This window comes from Musca vetustissima, unplaced genomic scaffold (assembly GCF_032173495.1).
Source record: "Musca vetustissima isolate MV318-11 ecotype Yass unplaced genomic scaffold, APGP_CSIRO_Mvet_v1 utg4481, whole genome shotgun sequence".
Lineage (NCBI taxonomy): Eukaryota > Metazoa > Arthropoda > Insecta > Diptera > Muscidae > Musca > Musca vetustissima.
The window spans coordinates 151,773-171,405 of record NW_026883244.1 but is presented as its reverse complement, the minus strand read 5'-3'; the positions used below and the strand labels follow the sequence as shown (position 1 = coordinate 171,405).

The 19,633-nt window shown below is 32.1% G+C and overlaps 1 protein-coding gene across 1 annotated transcript; it reads right to left on the bottom strand.

Moving 5' to 3' along the window:
* Positions 1 to 264: 264 nt before the first annotated feature.
* LOC133330097 (receptor expression-enhancing protein 1) lies at positions 265 to 17,639 on the bottom strand. The gene is made up of 8 exons (XM_061538565.1): positions 17,585 to 17,639; positions 5,071 to 5,143; positions 4,807 to 5,004; positions 4,610 to 4,723; positions 3,276 to 3,362; positions 3,064 to 3,215; positions 2,879 to 3,008; positions 265 to 378 (listed from the first exon to the last, which is right to left on the bottom strand). Exons 1-8 carry the CDS (start codon positions 17,614 to 17,616, stop codon positions 265 to 267), a joined length of 900 nt encoding a protein of 299 aa, XP_061394549.1. The 5' UTR covers positions 17,617 to 17,639.
* Between the last annotated feature and the right edge of the window lie 1,994 nt (positions 17,640 to 19,633).

The window sequence follows — 19,633 nt, the reverse complement described above, 5'->3', positions numbered from 1 at the left end:
ATGGTTCGAAGGACTAAATCAGGTTTTCTAAATTAAATGAACTTGACAATTAGTTTCTGGTATTGTGTTTCAAATGAATTTATTTGTATTTGTGTCTGAGCTCAACAAATAAATAGATTAACTAATAATTTAAATTATATTATTCGAACAGTCTATTTGAGTAATTGTGAATTATAGCTGATTATACAAGTATTTGCATGGTATCTTAAACGTCACTTTTTTCTATTTATCGAACGCAATTATACAGACGGTGTATCCAATATTCTACTTCTCATGTCTGCTGCTACGAGTTTTTGCCACAGTAGTTGTTGTAGTACCCATCGCTTTTTCCGCTTTTTTGCTACGAGGTAATGTAGTACAGCTAGCAGACATTTTATCCTGAAAAGAAAGGCAATAAGAACAATGATCATTTTTGAAAAAAACGCAATTAAAAAAATGAAAAATTCATGCAAAAAAATAACGTTTAAGAGACACTTCAAACATTATGATTAGTATGGCTTTTGGTAATTAGTATGAAGAAACACGACGATTAACTCGAAATATTGCATTGTTTTTGAGTAAGGCATTAAACATTAAACGCTAATTGTTAATGAGAGAGCCTTGATGCAGAGTAGGAGACACGATTGGATCAGGGAGCATATTTCCATGAATATTTACCAACTAGATTATATTTCAGTTTCCTTTATAGTGGTGTGTTCACTTCGGAGGAGTTGGTCATTTGGTGTTAAATTAATTGGTTCTTGGGGAGGTCTTGGTGCTTGGCCTTTTTTGTGAACATACGAACGTTTAATAGGGATTTCAATTTTTGGTGGCATATTAATCTGCGCTTTAAAACTATCCTCGATTTCCTTAAGACTTGATCGTAATTGAATTATATTAACCTTGTTTTCTACAATGGAAACATCTGTTTGAGATTGTTGAGGAATTTGTTCTTTGTTATCATCATCAGCAGACTCATTGGATTTAGTTTCGAAGAATTCGTCGGATTCATAAATGGCGCTAGTTGCATCCGTATCTTCATGGTCGGTCAAGACATCTGATAGTATTACATCATCGATCTTTTGATAATCAATATCAATTGTACTTGTAACATTCGAATGTGGTTTAAAAGAAGATTCTCCAAAATCAACCTGAGAGTGTTAATATGAAACATAAAAAAATGAACTTCTTAGAACATAAATGATTTTTAATGAATTCACACATATCTGTTCCAGATTTGTTAATAAAATATGTGACTATAGCTGTTTTGTAGCATCGTAGTCTACTTGCCTCACATATTATTTTGTATTATTATCAAAAAAATTGCTCTATCATTATTTCGGTCTTGCTCAAAGAATTGTAAGAACATGATAAACAAAATGTGTCAAGATTCCGATACAGTTGTCATATTTATGGTCAGCGAAATTAAATAATGATCCAAAAACGCTATGTACGCGATACATCATGTAAAACTTGCCTAAAACAGTGTGTGGCAAATTTAAATCAAATACACCGTATTTCAATGTTATTTGACAAGTATGCAAAGAAAACAAATGAACCATTTGTGAAGAAATTCGCGTATTACAACGAATAGGAATTCATTTAATTTATATTTGAAATACTGGATTTAAAACCGCTATAACTTTTGAGCGCAGCATCCGAATTTGTGAATGCGAACAGATTTCGAATCAGCATATTTCTCTTAACATATGTACCAATAACTAAAACAAAAAAAAAAAAAAAAAAACATTTTTCCAAATTTTTATGAAATTTTAAAAGAATTTTGTAATTTCCCATATATACATTTTCCATAATTCCATAATCTGGAGAGACAGATTCTCACCCAATATGTCTTAATTCCGCCACCAAATTGCATCAAACTCGGCTTAAATGCGAAATGCGAAAAACATAGCTGCGAGTTGTTTTCTTCAGAATAACTTTAAAGGGAAGGGCGAACAAATTACGGCTGATAAATTTTACCGATTGGACCATACCTGTTTCAAATTCCTTTTTGAATTTAAATGTACCTAATTTGTTTTTTTACTAAGAATAGAAGTAAAATAATAAGCCTTGTCTAATGCAGTAAGCAAATGTATTTCTGTTATGGACAATGACCTTATTTGCAAACATGAAACAATTTTTTCAGATATCAATAATTTTATTTGATAACACTGTTACATAACACTGTTAACAGCGTTACGCGTGAAATGTATTACAAAAATATTCCTAATGACGCGTGAGTTACGTCGCATGAGTGACGCAAAAAAATTCTTCACAAAAAAGGACAGGGCAAATTTCGAAATTTTGAAAGTGCAATAATAATGCTTGAAATTTCTTTTTTATGTAAAGAATATTTATAGTTCAAAATGGTCACAGAATTTATTCCTTATTATCAATAATGACTAAAGTCATATATATTTGAAGACGCGTGAGTAAGCGCTTTGTGGCTTTTATGTCAATTTTGTTTGCCACTGAATGTTATTATTCAATACAACTCGTAAACATTAAATAGATTACAAATAATAATATATTTCGAGTTGTATGTCTTGTTAGGGCTAAAGATTATTTATTTCTCTTTCGAGATAAGACTTAAAAATGTCGATAGCTTTACTTTTTAAAATGTTTTAAAACGTAGCTAAAATACTTTAGTTTTTGTTTGGCTTTTAATTTTGGGGAAACAAATACGCTTGGTAGTAAAATTATTTAGATCTGAATTAGTCTCCAGTATGACCTTAATAAAGTTTGAGTTTGAGTGACAAATCCGTGTTAAATGTTTATTAATACATTGTCTAAAATACACCGTAAGAAAAATAGACGGTAATATAGTTCAGAAGACACTACTATTTTCAACCACAACCATTAGACACAATGATTTCAGTTATAATTACAATGAGCTTACCTCAGATCGCTTAGCCTTGAGGCGTGTCTTGGACGCATTTGTCATAGATGACGTACGACTTAAACCTCCAGCAATTGGTTCAGCACTTGAATAGCCCGAACTAATGTCATCCGAAGATCGAATGTTATAACTGTAAACATATATATAGTGTTTATATTAACTTCGATTAATATAAATTTACTTACTTAAAATCCCCAGAACCTTTAGCAGTGACATCAACCTCGGTAAAATACATTCCCGTAGAGTGACGAGATCCAGAAGCTGATCTACCTACTGGTGTGTTGAGACGTGGTCGTAACATTCGTTGCTGAGGTCGCGTATTTGTAATGTCATCGACCTGTAATAACTTAAGTTATGGCGTATCTTATACACGTCTCTTATAATCTCTTATACAAACCTCATCCTGAGTACGGTGAATATCTGGTTCGGAGAGATCACTTAAACTGTAACTTCGACGAATAGTCTGCACCAGATTACCGCCACCCTAATTTCAAATGTATAAACAAGTAAAGGATTGACACATTCAAAGTTAAATTTCTAGATATTTATATATGTATTGAAATTTCAATTTTAATTGGAGTGTTAAATAATGTATCATTAGTACAAACTGAAGCAATAATTAAAAGTAAAATTGAGTATATGTAGTTTGGTGAGAAAATATTATGGCATAGCACATTATCGCAGATATCTTTAAGAACTATAAATTTGTTATTCCACGTCTATGTCTACTTCGGGTGTGGGTTCACGTAGTTTTCGACGGCTACGTATTCCAGCTGCTGTCGTTTTTCCACTTGCAACTACTTTTGGACGTGTTTGAATTGCGACAGATGTGTCTTTGGTTTTTGTTTTCCTTGTAGGTAGATCGCGAATACGCGCTGCTCCATTTTCTTCGTTGGTTACAATTTCCTCTGAAATTTCTTCTTCGCATTGACGTTCTTCATCCTCGGAGAACTCTACATGCATTGTTGTCATAGTGTGCAGCGAATTGGATCGCGGGACCCACTGTGTGGACTCCTCATTTGAGTCTCTTTCATCACGGCCATTGTACACACTGCGCGTGTATATGGCATCGTCAGACTGGGACGTTGGTAACATTCGTAGCTCTGGGTTATTTGATGAATTTAAGCCATAATGAAAAGTCTGTTATTAGCGTGCACGTGCAATCAATCAAGTGTTCAGATTAACCAGTGTATATCGCAATGGTATTGTCAGTTAATGACGATTGAAAATGAAAAGAAAGCAACAAAAAGTTAACTTAATTCAAAAGAAAAAACATATAAAACAAATAAAATGTTCTGTGAAAATACAATGCTGCGCTCCATGTATTTTACGCAATAATATTCATGGAGTCCAAAGGTCAATTTTTTACAAAATGAATCCTTTTTAACTCGCATCCAGGTGTATTAATGCATTTAAAATAAATAAGAAAATACATTTCTTATACATTAAAATATGTCGATTTTATTGTTGTTAACAAAAATAAAAATATACATTAACAGCAAACAAATTTAAAAAAACTATATCTGTTGTTCATTTTATCGAAACAAGTCATCGCATGATGAATGCCAAATGAGGTGTTCTATGCAAACACTAAAACCGAGTCTAACAAAATGAAAGAAAATTGTTATGTGACATGTGAAATGGAATGCATTGGTCTGGGTTAGCATGAAAAGTGATGAACATGGCAGTATGCAAATATTGTGTGAGAAATCGGAAGAATATATTATTTACCTTTATTGCGGTTTGCATAATAACGTTTGTGGCATAGTTGACACCCTTAGAACCTAATTGTAATACAGCAGAATATCCACGTTCTTTGGCTTGGTTGAGATACTCGTCGATTTCCTATAGAACAGTGTACAAGAGATCATGTTATTTGCAAATCTTTTTTATAATCGTTTCTACGAGAAAGTAGAATAGCGGCGCACCTGTTCACGGCGTGTCAACATTGGATGAACAAACTTGCGATACAGTGTAGAACTGCCTTTTGTGGCTGGCGACAGCAACCAAAGTACAATAACCACTTTAACCTCATAGTAAAATGGAAACCATGATAGGAAGATATCGGTGAAAGTCTCTGTGCACGTAAAAAATGCGTAAACAATCCAATACATCATCCACTTGACCTGAAATGTCAAAGAGAATTGCATTATAGTCTTATTAAATCTGACAAATTGATTACCAATACTCACATATTCTTTGACATTCTTTGTGCGGACGGCCTTGTAAGAGGCATAAGCGGGATACAATGTGCCGAAGGACAATCTGAAAGCAGGAAATATAATATTTTGAGCACAGGGTCTTGGCGATATGAATATGGCAATCAAGAAAAATATGCACGATGTTGTGAGTGAAAGTCGTGGCAAGGGCATCCCTTGTAACATTTCCAAAAATCTACCGAATGTTGTTAAATTTCGAACTACATTATTTGTATCAATGACTTCCGTGATATCTTCTTGGACCTGATCATCAATATACTCATCGTCGTCGACAAATCTTCTGTATGAGACGTGTGCCATGTCATGTTGAATATTTTTATGTGGTGATGTATATACAACACCGCGACGTAATTTTTCATGCACAGGTTCGTCTTCAACTTCGTCCAAAGAATGGCGGCGTTCCTCTATGACGACATCATTGCCGCGGTAATATCTGGGCCTATCTGACCTTATTAGATGAGTCTTTTTATTTGCATTGGTCCTAAAAACATATCTTTGTCTGGGTTCCCTATGCTGATTTGTAGAACCCGAATAAAAGTCATTATGATACATGACACAAGTAAATATATCTTCCTCCCTCCGTATTTCACAACGACATGAATGCTTTGTATTTATGTCTACCCGCCAGTGGCTAAATAAATACTGAACTCAAACATTTCCCAACGTAGAGACAGAGGCACACTCAAGATCTTAAAATAGCAACGACTGCAACATTTTGTTCTCAGCACAATAATGTGTTCTCTCATAAAAAATAGAACATCGAAAAATTACAATTTGTTTTCTTGCATATACACGTTTGACCTGGAAGGCATGAAGGCGCATTTGTTCTCAAAAATGATTTTGCTTCGATAAATTGTTTAATTTTCCGCCGAAAGTGCCTAGCACATGGATACAAAATTATAAGCAAACAATAGGAATCGTATGTACGGAATGTATGAGCGAATTTCCTAATTGTTACACGACATCAGAATTTAACCAAAAAATATTCGCAATCGAACAACTTATGAATGAATATGGTAGGCTAAAGATCCCATACGCAACACCGAGTGCAGTAAAGTGGAATTAAGTATACAGATTAGTTAGTACAATAGTAAATGTGTTTGTGAGAAAACTATTTATAAATATAAAATATTTGTTTCAATGTATATGTTGTTTGTGTGTTTCACACATATTCTCTTCCCAAAAAGGGCTAAAGAGATGTTCACTGTATAGGTTTCAATATACATATACTATGTTTCCTGTAGATTTAATATTAGATTGGTAATATAAAAGGTCAGTATCCTGATTAAAAAATATTATCTATATATAAAAGTGTTGCCAGTTACTCCGTTCTTAATTTAAGAACGGCTGTACCGAATTTGGTGAGTCAGAGTATGTGGTCAGAATAGGATAATCGTAAAAAAATTCGAAAACATATACGAACTAATAGCAAGAACGGTATAAATCCGGAATATATAAAATCGGTTGTAAAATGTTGCTACGATTTTTTTTTTTTGAATTGAACATTTATTTTTTCATTCAAAAATGCAATTAGAAGCCTCAAAGACCGATTTTACATAAATTGCAAACCATACTACTCCATGTAATAATTAAATCTTAATGACTATATCTTATAAAGGTATGACAACCTGAACATATAATAGTATGAAGATTTTTAAATGACTACACGTACATATTCAATATGAAGCAAGTAATAACGTAATATACAAGATCGAATTTGAAATTTGTGTGTTTTAAAAGTATGTTACATTTTTAACATAGCATTATGATTTTAATATATTTATTTCAAAAAATGCAATTAGAAGCATCAAAGGCCAATTTTAATGAAATTGCCAATCAAATTAGCATGCCCAATTTTAATTTTCAACGATATTGTGGAAGGCTTATACATTTATTTATTTATGTTATGCGTATATTTATGTGAAACCGAAGTGGTTTATGATTTTTGTTTTATATGTGCTGCTTGATAATGAATATTTCTTTAGAGAATCGGGAGGGCTATTGAAAGTTCTAGCGATTCGCACATGAAATGATTTATTCATAAAGCCGATAACTCTGGGAACTATTAATTGAGTGGATCTGCTTGAACGACAAAAGTGAAACATATGCAATAGAAAATCGGGAATTTTTTTCTTTAGTAACATTATTGAACAGCATTAATGATCTGCTGTCTATAAATCGCCAAAAAGAGCAGCCGAGGAATAGTTTTACTTTCGGGCTTACGTGATCAAGCCTTTTAAGTGAATAAATATAACGAACCACTCGGTGAATCAACATTTTGATTTTTTTTCATATTCGTTTTAGTTGTACCGGAGAAAATTTCATTACAATATAATATGTGAGACATAATTAGAGAATGTACCAGTTGTAACTGTACATTGCGAGGTAAAATTAAATCAGTGTTGTACAGTTGGCGTAATGCTAAATGTGTGTGGTTTACAACGTTGTCGATATGGCTGTCAAATGTTAGTTTATCATCAATAATTATGCCAAGGCATCTTATGCTATTGACGATATTAATAACTTGACAGTTATAAGTCAGCGACAAATTAGAGTGAGCATAACTGGGAAAAACCAAAGCCTGTATTTTTGTGGGATTAACAATTAGCCGGTTGGAGTTCATCCTACATATAGCAGGTTCATAACCCAATTAAATTTTGATACTATAACAACCATGTGTAGGAGGTTTATAGCGACTTTGAAAGTTTAAAAAATTTAATTGCAGAACAGTTCAAATAATTTGCGAATGTAGTACACACATAATCGTTCTGTTCAAAATTGTTCCATATATTCTTATTATGTGAACTATTATTATTAAGCGAAATATAGTATAAATGTCTGTTCCCCGTATCCGAAACTTTAGCACGCGATCTTCAGGAGATAATTTATGGCACCTAAAATATATTTTCTGTATGCTTTTATCAAAATTGAACCAATCAAACTTTATAAGACAAAATAACGACAAGAAAACAATTTCCTCGATAATTAAATAATCAGTTTATATACACTGGTGGTCATAACTAAAGCAACTGAAATTACAAACATAATAAATGCCGTATAACTTATTAAAAAATGAACATATCTTATTGGTTTTTTCAGCTTTAGAAAGGAGTACTTATTTTTAAATAAGTAATAATGCATGGAAAATCTAGGACAAAACTAAAAAAAAAATAATGAGTTTATCTTATAAAAAAAATATGCAAACATTTTATTATTGTAATTATGTAAATTATTATATTTTTTGTTAGTAACAAACTGAAAAATTAATTATTATTTTTTTGTGATAAAACTGCAACTTAAAAAACGTCGCGATATAACGAATGGGTCTGACAATATATCATTCGTTATACCGGGCGTTGACTGTACTATGTTTAGGTTTCTACACCTATTTCGATTCTTGTAAATTTAAGTACAATAAAATTTTAATTTATTACAAAAATTTGATTCACTGCCAAAAAATATATAAAAATGGCTAGAAACAAATACAGTACGATAAAATAGCTAATTACCAGTAATTGTGAAAACAAAAAGTATCACAGAATACTATTTCAAAGAAATATTCCATAAATAGACCCGTGATTACTCGAATTATAAGTTGATTTTATGCAACATGTCAGGAAGTATAGTTCGCCACGGAGGGAGGCCGCGAAAAACATCAGCTCGTACTGATCAACAAACAGTCATAGGAGTTTTTTTAATGGATTTCAATATATTATATGAAATAATGTATCGGATGGTTTGCAAATGTGTTGAATACTTCACCCATGGTTCTATTTGGCAACCCTGTCGTGATTGTTGATAAATTTTTGTCGTGCTCCTGTTTTTGATTAAAAATATTTATTTTGTGTTTTTTTAACCCGTTTGTGAATCTTAAAAAGTGTTAACAGTGTTTAAAATCTATTTTTGATTTGTCTGTGCTAATTGGTGAAGTGAGTTTTGTGATAAATAATACAATTTATTTTCTTATTCGTATTCCGTGTTCCATTCCCTGTTTGTTTCCCTTGTTACATTTCTTCATTTGTTTGTTGTAACCAGTGTTGCCAAAACTTTGTCATTAAAAAATACTAGATTTTGTTTAAAAAATGCTAGAAAGTGTAAAAAAGAAAGAAGAGTAAAAAATTAAAAAAAGTGCCAAATAAAAGTGCTAAAAAGTTTATAGAAGGAATTTCGTTTATAGCTAATAATGAAATCTGTATTTCTTAAAATTTGCTTGCAAGACCTGGAAATATTCACCTGATATCCTATTTATTCATAATCAGAATAAAATTCTATTTCGATATAGCCATGTATATATAGCTCGCAATATTGAAGACATATCTTTGAAATTCTGCACATTGCTAATATTCCTAGGATGGTATTGAAAATGGGATATATGTGTCCCCAACCGATTTAGCTATAATTTGATATTTTGGATTTTCATTGGAAACAAGTAAAAAAGTGTCAGTCGGTGTTGCCTACAGATATATACCCCCAGCCAATGGTTTGTGGAAGTCTTCGGAATTACTTACAGATTATATTATTAGCTTTATATAAGAAATATGTTTTTAACAAAGAGGTTTCGGATTTAATGTTGATAAAATTTTTTCGCCTGATTTTGCATTTAAAAATATTGAAAATTTTTACTATACGTGGGGGAGGTACCAGAAGGAGTGGACCAATGGGTCCCATCTTCCTACTTGATCTAGGCTTGGTGAAGATAATAGGTTGTACACAGCTTCGTTAAAATAGGATAGTCCGTTTACGTGTTATTATAAACTTAGTTTTTAGCACAATTTTTACCATTTTGTGGGGGAGGTACCAGAAGGAGTGGACCAATATTCACCGTCTTCGAACTTTAACTAACTTTGGAAAAATATTAAGCGCAAAGTTTGGATTAAATCAATTATTCCCTTGGAGAGTTATTGTGCGCACCAGCCAGACAGGCGGTCATGCGTAAATCGACTCCAAATTTTCTGAAACGGATTTGGTCCAAAGAAACATGGGATCTAAAACCAATATTTCGATGAGGCACATTTTCACCGTATCAAAGTGTATATACCCTCAATAGCCATAAGGCTGAGGGTATAAAAAATCTGCCTACCAAATATTATCAATATGGGTCCACGTTTTGGTATAGAGCGGTACCTCAATTATTCGGTGGTTTGGTTCAATTATTCGGTGGTTTGGTTTGGTGACTTAAGACACGTTATTCAACCGAAGTGGTTTCAATTTGATATTTTGGATTCTCATTAGGCAGGAAATCTCCATACTAAGAATTATCAATATTGGGCCGTGTTTCGGGGTAGCCTCCAGAGACCAGTCATGGACGTTTTTTAATAGAATTGATTGTAATATCACATTGCGCGTATGCTTCGGAGGCTGCTTTAAAGTACCGACCTATTTTCGGTATTTTGAGGAGTTTAGGCGTATACTCTGGCCTCTGTTAGGGTAGAAATTATTTATGCGGACAATTTTTATATTTGATCATATACTCCATATAAAATGTCCGTCCTATTTGCATACTTTTAAAGTTTTAAAACCTTTTTCCCCACTTTGTTGGCTGTAATTTTTCGAAGTAGGCCCATTTTTGACATAACTCCCATATAAAGTGGGACATGACCCATTTTTGCTACTATGAAGTGGCTATAATTTGACATTCCAGAAAGTTTATAATTTAGGTTCATGATTGTTTTGTTTTTCATTTTCCCAAATAAACAACCTAATACCAGACAATGTCACAGTCACCATATGACTCAATAGGTCTATTTGGAATCGAAAAACGGCAAATTTTTGGTATAAAACCAAATAGTCGGAAAATTTTGAAAATATCCAAAAAATAAAAAAAAAATGCCAAAAAAGATGCTAGGTGCTAGATCAATTTTTTTGGTGCTAAACGAGTTTAAAAAGTGCTAAATCTAGCACTAAAAGTGCTAAATTGGCAACACTGGTTGTAACATTATTCTTGTTTATTTTCTTATTATCTTCTCAAAGCAGAGTTGCCAATAAGAGTTATTTTGTAGAAATCAAAGGATTACGAATTCCAGCTACTTTTTTGAATCTTATCTTTTTTTCAAATATTTGAATTAAACATTTTTTACAATGGTCTGTCCGTATGAATTGTGTAACGTCTCTAACGATGAGGAATTGTGCGTTACATGTTGGTTTTGTTTAAATCAGTGGCATGTTAAGTGTGCTCGTATCAACGCGAAAGTAGTTGATACTATTAGAGACAATGTTGGCGTTCGTTGGTGCTGTGTTCACTGTAGAAAACTTTCTGCCGATTTTGTAAAAGATTTGCAATCGGAGCTTGTATCCATTAAGAAAGACTTTACATCATTAACAAGTCGTTTTGAAAATTTTTCGAATTTGTTTAATAAGTACCAAGAACTTGTATCGTCGCCGTCCGTTTCTGGGCAGAAACGAAAGCGGTCTTCGAAGAAGGCACCAACTAAAATTATGCCTATTCGTAAAGCCTCTATTTCTGCTGGGAATACTGTATCACGAACAGCGTCAAATAATATTGATAAAACTGATGCTGTTAATGAACAGACTTATGCCAGTGTCGTGTCTCATACAACCATGGATCGGCATACTCTGAAAGTAGATTATCATTTAAAATAGTAGTTCATGATGATATATTTCCAAGTTTGATATCGAAAGATTTTTGGCCTGATAGAGCGTTTGTTAAAGAATTCCTAGAAAGATCAGATAATTTAGCTCATTTACCTCAGAGATCTGAACCAGTATCAAAAAACTAGATAACCTATTTACCATATGCTATCAGAATGTAAGGGGGTTAAACACTAAATTAACTCGTTTATTTACTGATAGCATTGGTTTTGAATTTAGCATTATTGTGTTTACTGAGACTTGGCTCAAAACGTCTGTGTTAAATAGTGAAATAATGTGTTCAAAATATCAAATATTTAGAAAAGATCGTACTGGTAAAAAAGGTGGCGGCGTCCTTATTGCAGTTGATGCCAAATTTTCCACTAATTTAATTAAATTAAATTGTTGTTCTGACATAGAATTTATCTGCATATCAATTGAATTGGGTAAATTTAAACTATTCGTTACGTGCTCATATATACCTCCTTCATCGCATCTTGATATTTATAATCAGCATTTAGCAGCACTAAACTCAATTATTAATATTATGAATGATTCCGATAGAATTTTAGTTCTTGGTGATTTTAATATGCCATCTGTAAAGTGGCTCTCATTGCCAGACTCAGAAAGTTTAACGCCGTTGACATCTGAAGCAAATGTAAACCAATATACATTTGATATTGTTAATCGATTTTGTGAAATTAATCTCCTTCAAATAAATAATATTTTAAATTGTTGATCTAGTATTTGTAAATTTTACACAATTTTTTGTATTAATTCGAATTCCTCGTATCCCAGTATCTTATTTCGATGAATTTTTACAGAAGATATTTTGGAGTAGTACATGTTTTGTTGTTTATGATATGATTAAGTGATATACTGTTAATTTTGAGCTTTTGGAGTCCATGTAAAGAAGTTTTTGGAATCGCTCATGGCCCTTTGGGCTAGGTTCTCATTTATGAAATAAATTGAATTGATTATATAAAATCTTAATGAGTAAGTGATTCTTAGAATTTTTGAAAACATTCTTGAGCCACTTTAAGCGTGGTACAATAAAAAGAGGTGGGCTTAATTGACGAAATTAACAAAAACTGTAGTCTAGTGCAGGGCTATCCACACTATTACATTCAAGTTATGTGAATGTATTTGTTTGAAATACAAAATTTTGAAAAGTTCTGTTTCTATGTCATGTACTGTAAGAAATTTTGTAAAAATATTATTTTCAAATTTTAAGGAAGAAAAAAAATTATTTAATTCAAGATATATTTGTTGCAAAACTTGTAAAATTAGTAGATTCTTTTAGGTTCTGGAACGGAATTAATGTTTGCCAAAAAATCCCATTTTTCGGTTAGAGTATAACAACAAAAAGGAATGAATAGCAATTTTTTATTTTCAAATGTTTCTCTTTTATAATTGTATGTGTGATCAATTTGACAGCCTATGGGACCTATTTTAGGCACTGCTGGTCTTGTGAATGTTCTTATAGTGTCATATTTACATATACAAATATTCAATAGGTTGTTTTGTTTATTTGAGATATGGAATGAAATGAATGCAATGTCGAGTTCTTTTTTTCACATTTATTCCGAAAACATTTTTTTACGCTCGAATGCTGTAATCTTAAATTTTAATTACATACGAATTTGACTAAGTTTATACTGAAACCCATCTTATCTAATTTATATAATAAGAGTTCAAAAGCTTTACTAAAATCTGTATAAAAGGTATCTGTTTGATTTCGCTGAACAAATCCCTTTATTACAATTGAAGTAAACTCTATAAAATTTGTTATAGTTGAAAGACCACAACGGAAGCCATGTTGATATGGACTTAAAACGGATTGACTCCGTGAGAAATAACAGCAGTAATTAATTAATTTTTGTTTATGGCAATCTTGTTCTCTATCTGCCTAAACCACTTTGGCTTGCTTTTTCATTTGTCGACAAATTGTGCATGGATGAACTTGTTTTCGCAGTGTCATTGTAAACTTTTATTCATTTGGTTGTAAGGGCGCAGGAAGAATTCTGTGATAGTTTTCTTTCGTCAAACAATTTTTTTGCATTCCAACAATCATTTCAAACACAACTAATGTAATATATTTCATATATATTTATTACAAAAAATGTTATTATAAAATTCCGAAAAATGCCATGGGTGGGGCACCTTTGAACATGCCCATTAAACTCGAGTAAAAACGGAGTTTTTAACTTTTGGCTTCGATTTAATGAATTTTGATCTAAATTTTTTAAATTTTGAACATTTTTATATATTTTTTAATGAATAAATGCATTTCTGATATGTATGAATAAAATACATACATATTTGAACATAAACACTGTAAAAAACCATTTCGTTCAAAAATGACTTCGTCCATTAAAACAGTAATAAAATATATTTATAAAGCTTAAAGTATGTCATATGTATATTCATTTTAAAGGTTACATATGTACCTATTAGTTAAAATTGATAAGAAACCAAAAATTATAAAATAAATAAAAAATTTTATAAGGCTTGAAATAAAAAAGTGTTCAAAGGTGCCCCCCTCTCCCCTACGTAAATTTTTAGGGAAATAGACCAAAAACTTTATTTTTGTCAGATTTTCTGGTCGCTCTAGAGGCCACAATTATGACCCGAACAACACAACACCAATAAGCACGACTTAATGAAGGTCGGCCAATATTTATCGGGTCAAATCGACCCGATTCTGGAATGCGCGATCAACAATAAGTATCTAATAATGAAATAGAAGGACTATTGTTTTTAACGCGTATATTTAATGCATTAAAAACAATGGCCCCTGTTTGTGATTTCCGACGATGTGTAAAAAATAACTACTGTTTTAACGCTTATATTTATTGCATTAAAACAATTTGATTTAACCTGTGCTCTTAAAAGAAATATTTTTGAGGGAATCTGAGAAAAAGTGCCAAAGTCTTATTCCACTAGAGGACGGAAATGTCGCCCTAATTGCTTTGAAATTGTACATGAAGTTCCGGTTATGATCAAGTCGACCCAACATAAAGCAACAAAAACCTAAAGTGGCCAAATTTGTATTTTATGGCGTAAAAAGTCACCTCGAGAAAACAAGATTTGGAAAATATCTCAGAGTTAAAAAGCCGTCCCATCCGATTATACTACTCCATTCACTGGTTTTTGAATTGGAGTATTTTTTTAACTTTTTTGATTTTTATTTTGGCTAAGTTGTCAAGTTGATTTAGCCTAAATCTTTCTAAATATGGGACGTATTCTTCTACAAATTATTTTACATGCTTGTTAAATATTGGTATGAGTTACGACTATAAAAACTACCACATATATTGTTATTAAAATACATAAAAATATCAATATTAAACAGCATGAAATTCGCTTATTTGTTAAAACCATATAATTATGAATTTTTCAATGTTTCACTTAACGGCCAAAGTGCCGCCCTTTATCCCTTACAAAAATCCTTTAAAATGGCATTACTACGCCAAATGCATACGATTTTTATACGCATCCCATTTCTTAATCTCTTCTAAAATCTCATTAAAACTCAATTTTAAAATGATTAGCCAAGAATACCGTTTTTTGGTCTCCAATTATTAAAAATCTACGGTGATATGTGTATGAGATTTACACTAAATAAAGCGCGTCCGATTATAAGAAATTTTTAAAATGTCTCCATCCGTTGTGGGTTTGGGATACAGTGGATATGTCGAAAAAGCATACATTAGAACCATATTGCCTTTTCGGTATTCTTCAACGTAGTCGTTGAACACTTAATTAGGTATTCAAATTTAAATATTAAAGAGTAATAATAAGTTTATTCAAATGTTTTTATTTTTAGGGAAATAGACCAAAAACTTTATTTTTGTCAGATTTTCTGGTCGCTCTAGAGGCCACAATTATGACCCGAACAACACAACACCAATAAGCACGACTTAATGAAGGTCGGCCAATATTTATCGGGTCAAATCGACCCGATTCTGGAATGCGCGATCAACAATAAGTATCTAATAATGAAATAGAAGGACTATTGTTTTTAACGCGTATATTTAATGCATTAAAAACAATGGCCCCTGTTTGTGATTTCCGACGATGTGTAAAAAATAACTACTGTTTTAACGCTTATATTTATTGCATTAAAACAATTTGATTTAACCTGTGCTCTTAAAAGAAATATTTTTGAGGGAATCTGAGAAAAAGTGCCAAAGTCTTATTCCACTAGAGGACGGAAATGTCGCCCTAATTGCTTTGAAATTGTACATGAAGTTCCGGTTATGATCAAGTCGACCCAACATAAAGCAACAAAAACCTAAAGTGGCCAAATTTGTATTTTATGGCGTAAAAAGTCACCTCGAGAAAACAAGATTTGGAAAATATCTCAGAGTTAAAAAGCCGTCCCATCCGATTATACTACTCCATTCACTGGTTTTTGAATTGGAGTATTTTTTTAACTTTTTTGATTTTTATTTTGGCTAAGTTGTCAAGTTGATTTAGCCTAAATCTTTCTAAATACGGGACGTATTCTTCTACAAATTATTTTACATGCTTGTTAAATATTGGTATGAGTTACGACTATAAAAACTACCACATATATTGTTATTAAAATACATAAAAATATCAATATTAAACAGCATGAAATTCGCTTATTTGTTAAAACCATATAATTATGAATTTTTCAATGTTTCACTTAACGGCCAAAGTGCCGCCCTTTATCCCTTACAAAAATCCTTTAAAATGGCATTACTACGCCAAATGCATTTTTTATATCATCTTTCTAAAAAATCTCATTAAAACTCAATTTTAAAATGATTAGCCAAGAATACCGTTTTTTGGTCTCCAATTATTAAAAATCTACGGTGATATGTGTATGAGATTTACACTAAATAAAGCGCGTCCGATTATAAGAAATTTTTAAAATGTCTCCATCCGTTGTGGGTTTGGGATACAGTGGATATGTCGAAAAAGCATACATTAGAACCATATTGCCTTTTCGGTATTCTTCAACGTAGTCGTTGAACACTTAATTAGGTATTCAAATTTAAATATTAAAGAGTAATAATAAGTTTATTCAAATGTTTTTAGTTGCGCAAATTGTACAAAACAAAAGTAATTACCCTTGACTTCTCTGTATATGCGTTGTTTTTGTTTGATCCCGCATTTAATTATGTTTCAAGATTCGGGAAAAAATCACCCGTTGCATTGTTTTGTTTCTGTAGACATAAGCATTCCTTAAAAGCACGTTGACCCAATAACATATGTGTAATTGGCAACTGTGGCATAAATGTGCGTATACAACTGTATAGAAAAGCGGTTTTACCAAATGTGTAAAACTAGGTACTTTTGTTATTGCCATCAATACTGCTAACATTAATGTGGTTGAGCTCATTGTCTAAACAACTTCAATGTTGCGAAGCATTAGTGAAAATTCTACAAAATCAATTCAAGAGCTTTGCGTCTAACAAATCACGGCAGTAGATTGTACAACCTCGACAACAACAAAAACTCGATCCCACTTCAATTGTGACTAATATACACGGTCTTTAATATACATCAGTGACATTGAATATATGTATCTTTAAAGTAACAAGGGCAATGTAAGAATGCTATACTGTTGTACATTACAGATCTTTTTAATTTTTTTCACTTCGAATTACCATTATACCTTTAATTACTTAAATTGAATGCTTGTACATAAATTGCAGTACGTTGTGCGCAGTATATTTATATAGTTTTACTTAAGGAATTCATATGTGGTTTTGGTTTTTTATTGTATGTAAATATGAATCAACATTTTCCAATCAAGTAAATATATAGATGTTCTTTATGTATATTGCTCGAATTCCATTACTCACGGAGGATATTTAATTTACCACAAACCAAAGGAATTAATAGAACAAGAATGAATACTCACATAATAAGTCGTGAAAACAATGCACTTATCATTGTGAATGTCTCACCCTCCTCGCTGTGGTCAGAGACAAATGTTATTTATGGCCAGAATTAAATGTTTAACAAATCATCAGAGCCTGGACAAAGAGTATCAGTTGTTGATAATTATCTGAAATATGAATAGAAAAATGTCTGAATATCCCACATCCGTATCCTAATATGTTTGTGATTTCCGTTATTGCAATTTGCTTCCCAATGAATAAACATAAAATCAAGGTACAAATGCGTGTACATACAAACTAACAATACCTGTTTGTTGTCCATTCAGTCAGCAGCTTTGAGCGAAAGGAACATCAATCGATTTATACAGAACAGAGTCCCGACTTTTGTCCTTTAGGTTTTTAATTTAATCCGTTTAGATTTTTTTAAATATCCGAATACTGAAAGGTTGTCGTAGTAAAATATGAATATTTATTTTTTATTATTTGAGCATTTTTCTTTTTTTTTTTAACAATTGATTGCTCTGCACCTCACAGTTGCCTCCTTTTCAGGCAACGATTAAATTGTTAATTACACGAATGTACTGTCGTACACTGTCCCTCAGCGACTCAAAAAAAAAATTAAAAAGCGTTCCACCAGATACAAATAGGTGAGAAGACAAAATTGCCGATAAAAATGGAAATCAAAGTGGAAAACGGAAAATTTACGAATAGCGTGTGATGGACACGGGTAAAGAAGCGTATTGTTGAGAAAGAGAGGCATTGGATAATTGCCGATTAGGGATTCCGCAAGTCGGTGATAATGATCGACCTAATCTAAAAACGTTTCGATTGCTGCAAATAGGGAGAAGGAACTCCTCAAATTTACGGATCAGTTCATAATACAATAATAAGGTGATGTATCAAAATAAAAACGTTTGTTTTTGTCTCGATTATCTGTCAAATTTTTCCATATAGTATTTAACACGGTTGGCAACATTGCACATCGAATACAAGTAGAAATTATCCACTTTGACAGTTAATCGAGACATCAGCTGCGCTAAATGGACCACCTATTTATTGTGCCATGGATGAGTTCAAGGTATATTTAATAAGGTAGGCGCATCGGTAAAACCAAAAAATTAAAAAAACAAAATTATGAATGAAAATCTCCCAATTTCGAAGACCTTGTTTGGCAATACTGTTACGAATATAACTTTAGATTTAAGTTAATTTAGATGAATTCCGTTAATTTAAGAATTTGAATTGTAACGTAAATTTCTACTACGCAGTTTATTCGAATAACTTCACAACAACTACTGTATAGATTTTTCTACATCCTTCCATTTCCTCTTTCATTTTCTATTTTGTTGTTGACGTTCAATTCTTGTTAAACGTCATCATTGATGCTCGCTTAATTCCTCTTTCTTTGTTAGTCCCTCGCCTGTATATGTGTTCTTATTGTTCACTCAATGTAAGTTTGTATGTGTTTGTTGCATTGGTAGATTGTTCGAAATCTAGGTGTTACCAGATCGTCTAGAAACTTCTGTAGCGACAGGCAGGGCTCATATAAATAGGGGGAATGGCAAGGCAGTTAGTCAGTTGTGAATCAGATCGCGAATTGAAACCGCCAAGAACGTAACAATACTTTTATTAACATTTTCTACAAGAATTTGTGTAAAAAACTTGTCAATCTGTTTGTTTTGGCAAAATATTTTTGACATATCAAAATAGCCGATGCGGCTACCTTGTATATCTACCTTGCGGCTACCTTGAAGCAATTTTTAGAATAAAGGCATGGTATAATAATAGAAAGTAACAGCAAGTGTTGTTGTACAAAAAACGATACAACAACCACATAGAAATTTGTTGTTGTAAGTTCTACTAGTGTCAACCCATCTGACAGAAAAAAGTAAACAAACAAATTATGATCAAATTATTTTTATTTTGAAAATGAAATATTTCGAATCCTCAAAACATGAATGAAACTCTATCAAATTTATATTTCTATCGCTTCCACATCTTTCCTATGATTGAGTCATTGCCATATATATGTGTAACACATATGAAAATGCTGGGAATATCGAGTTATT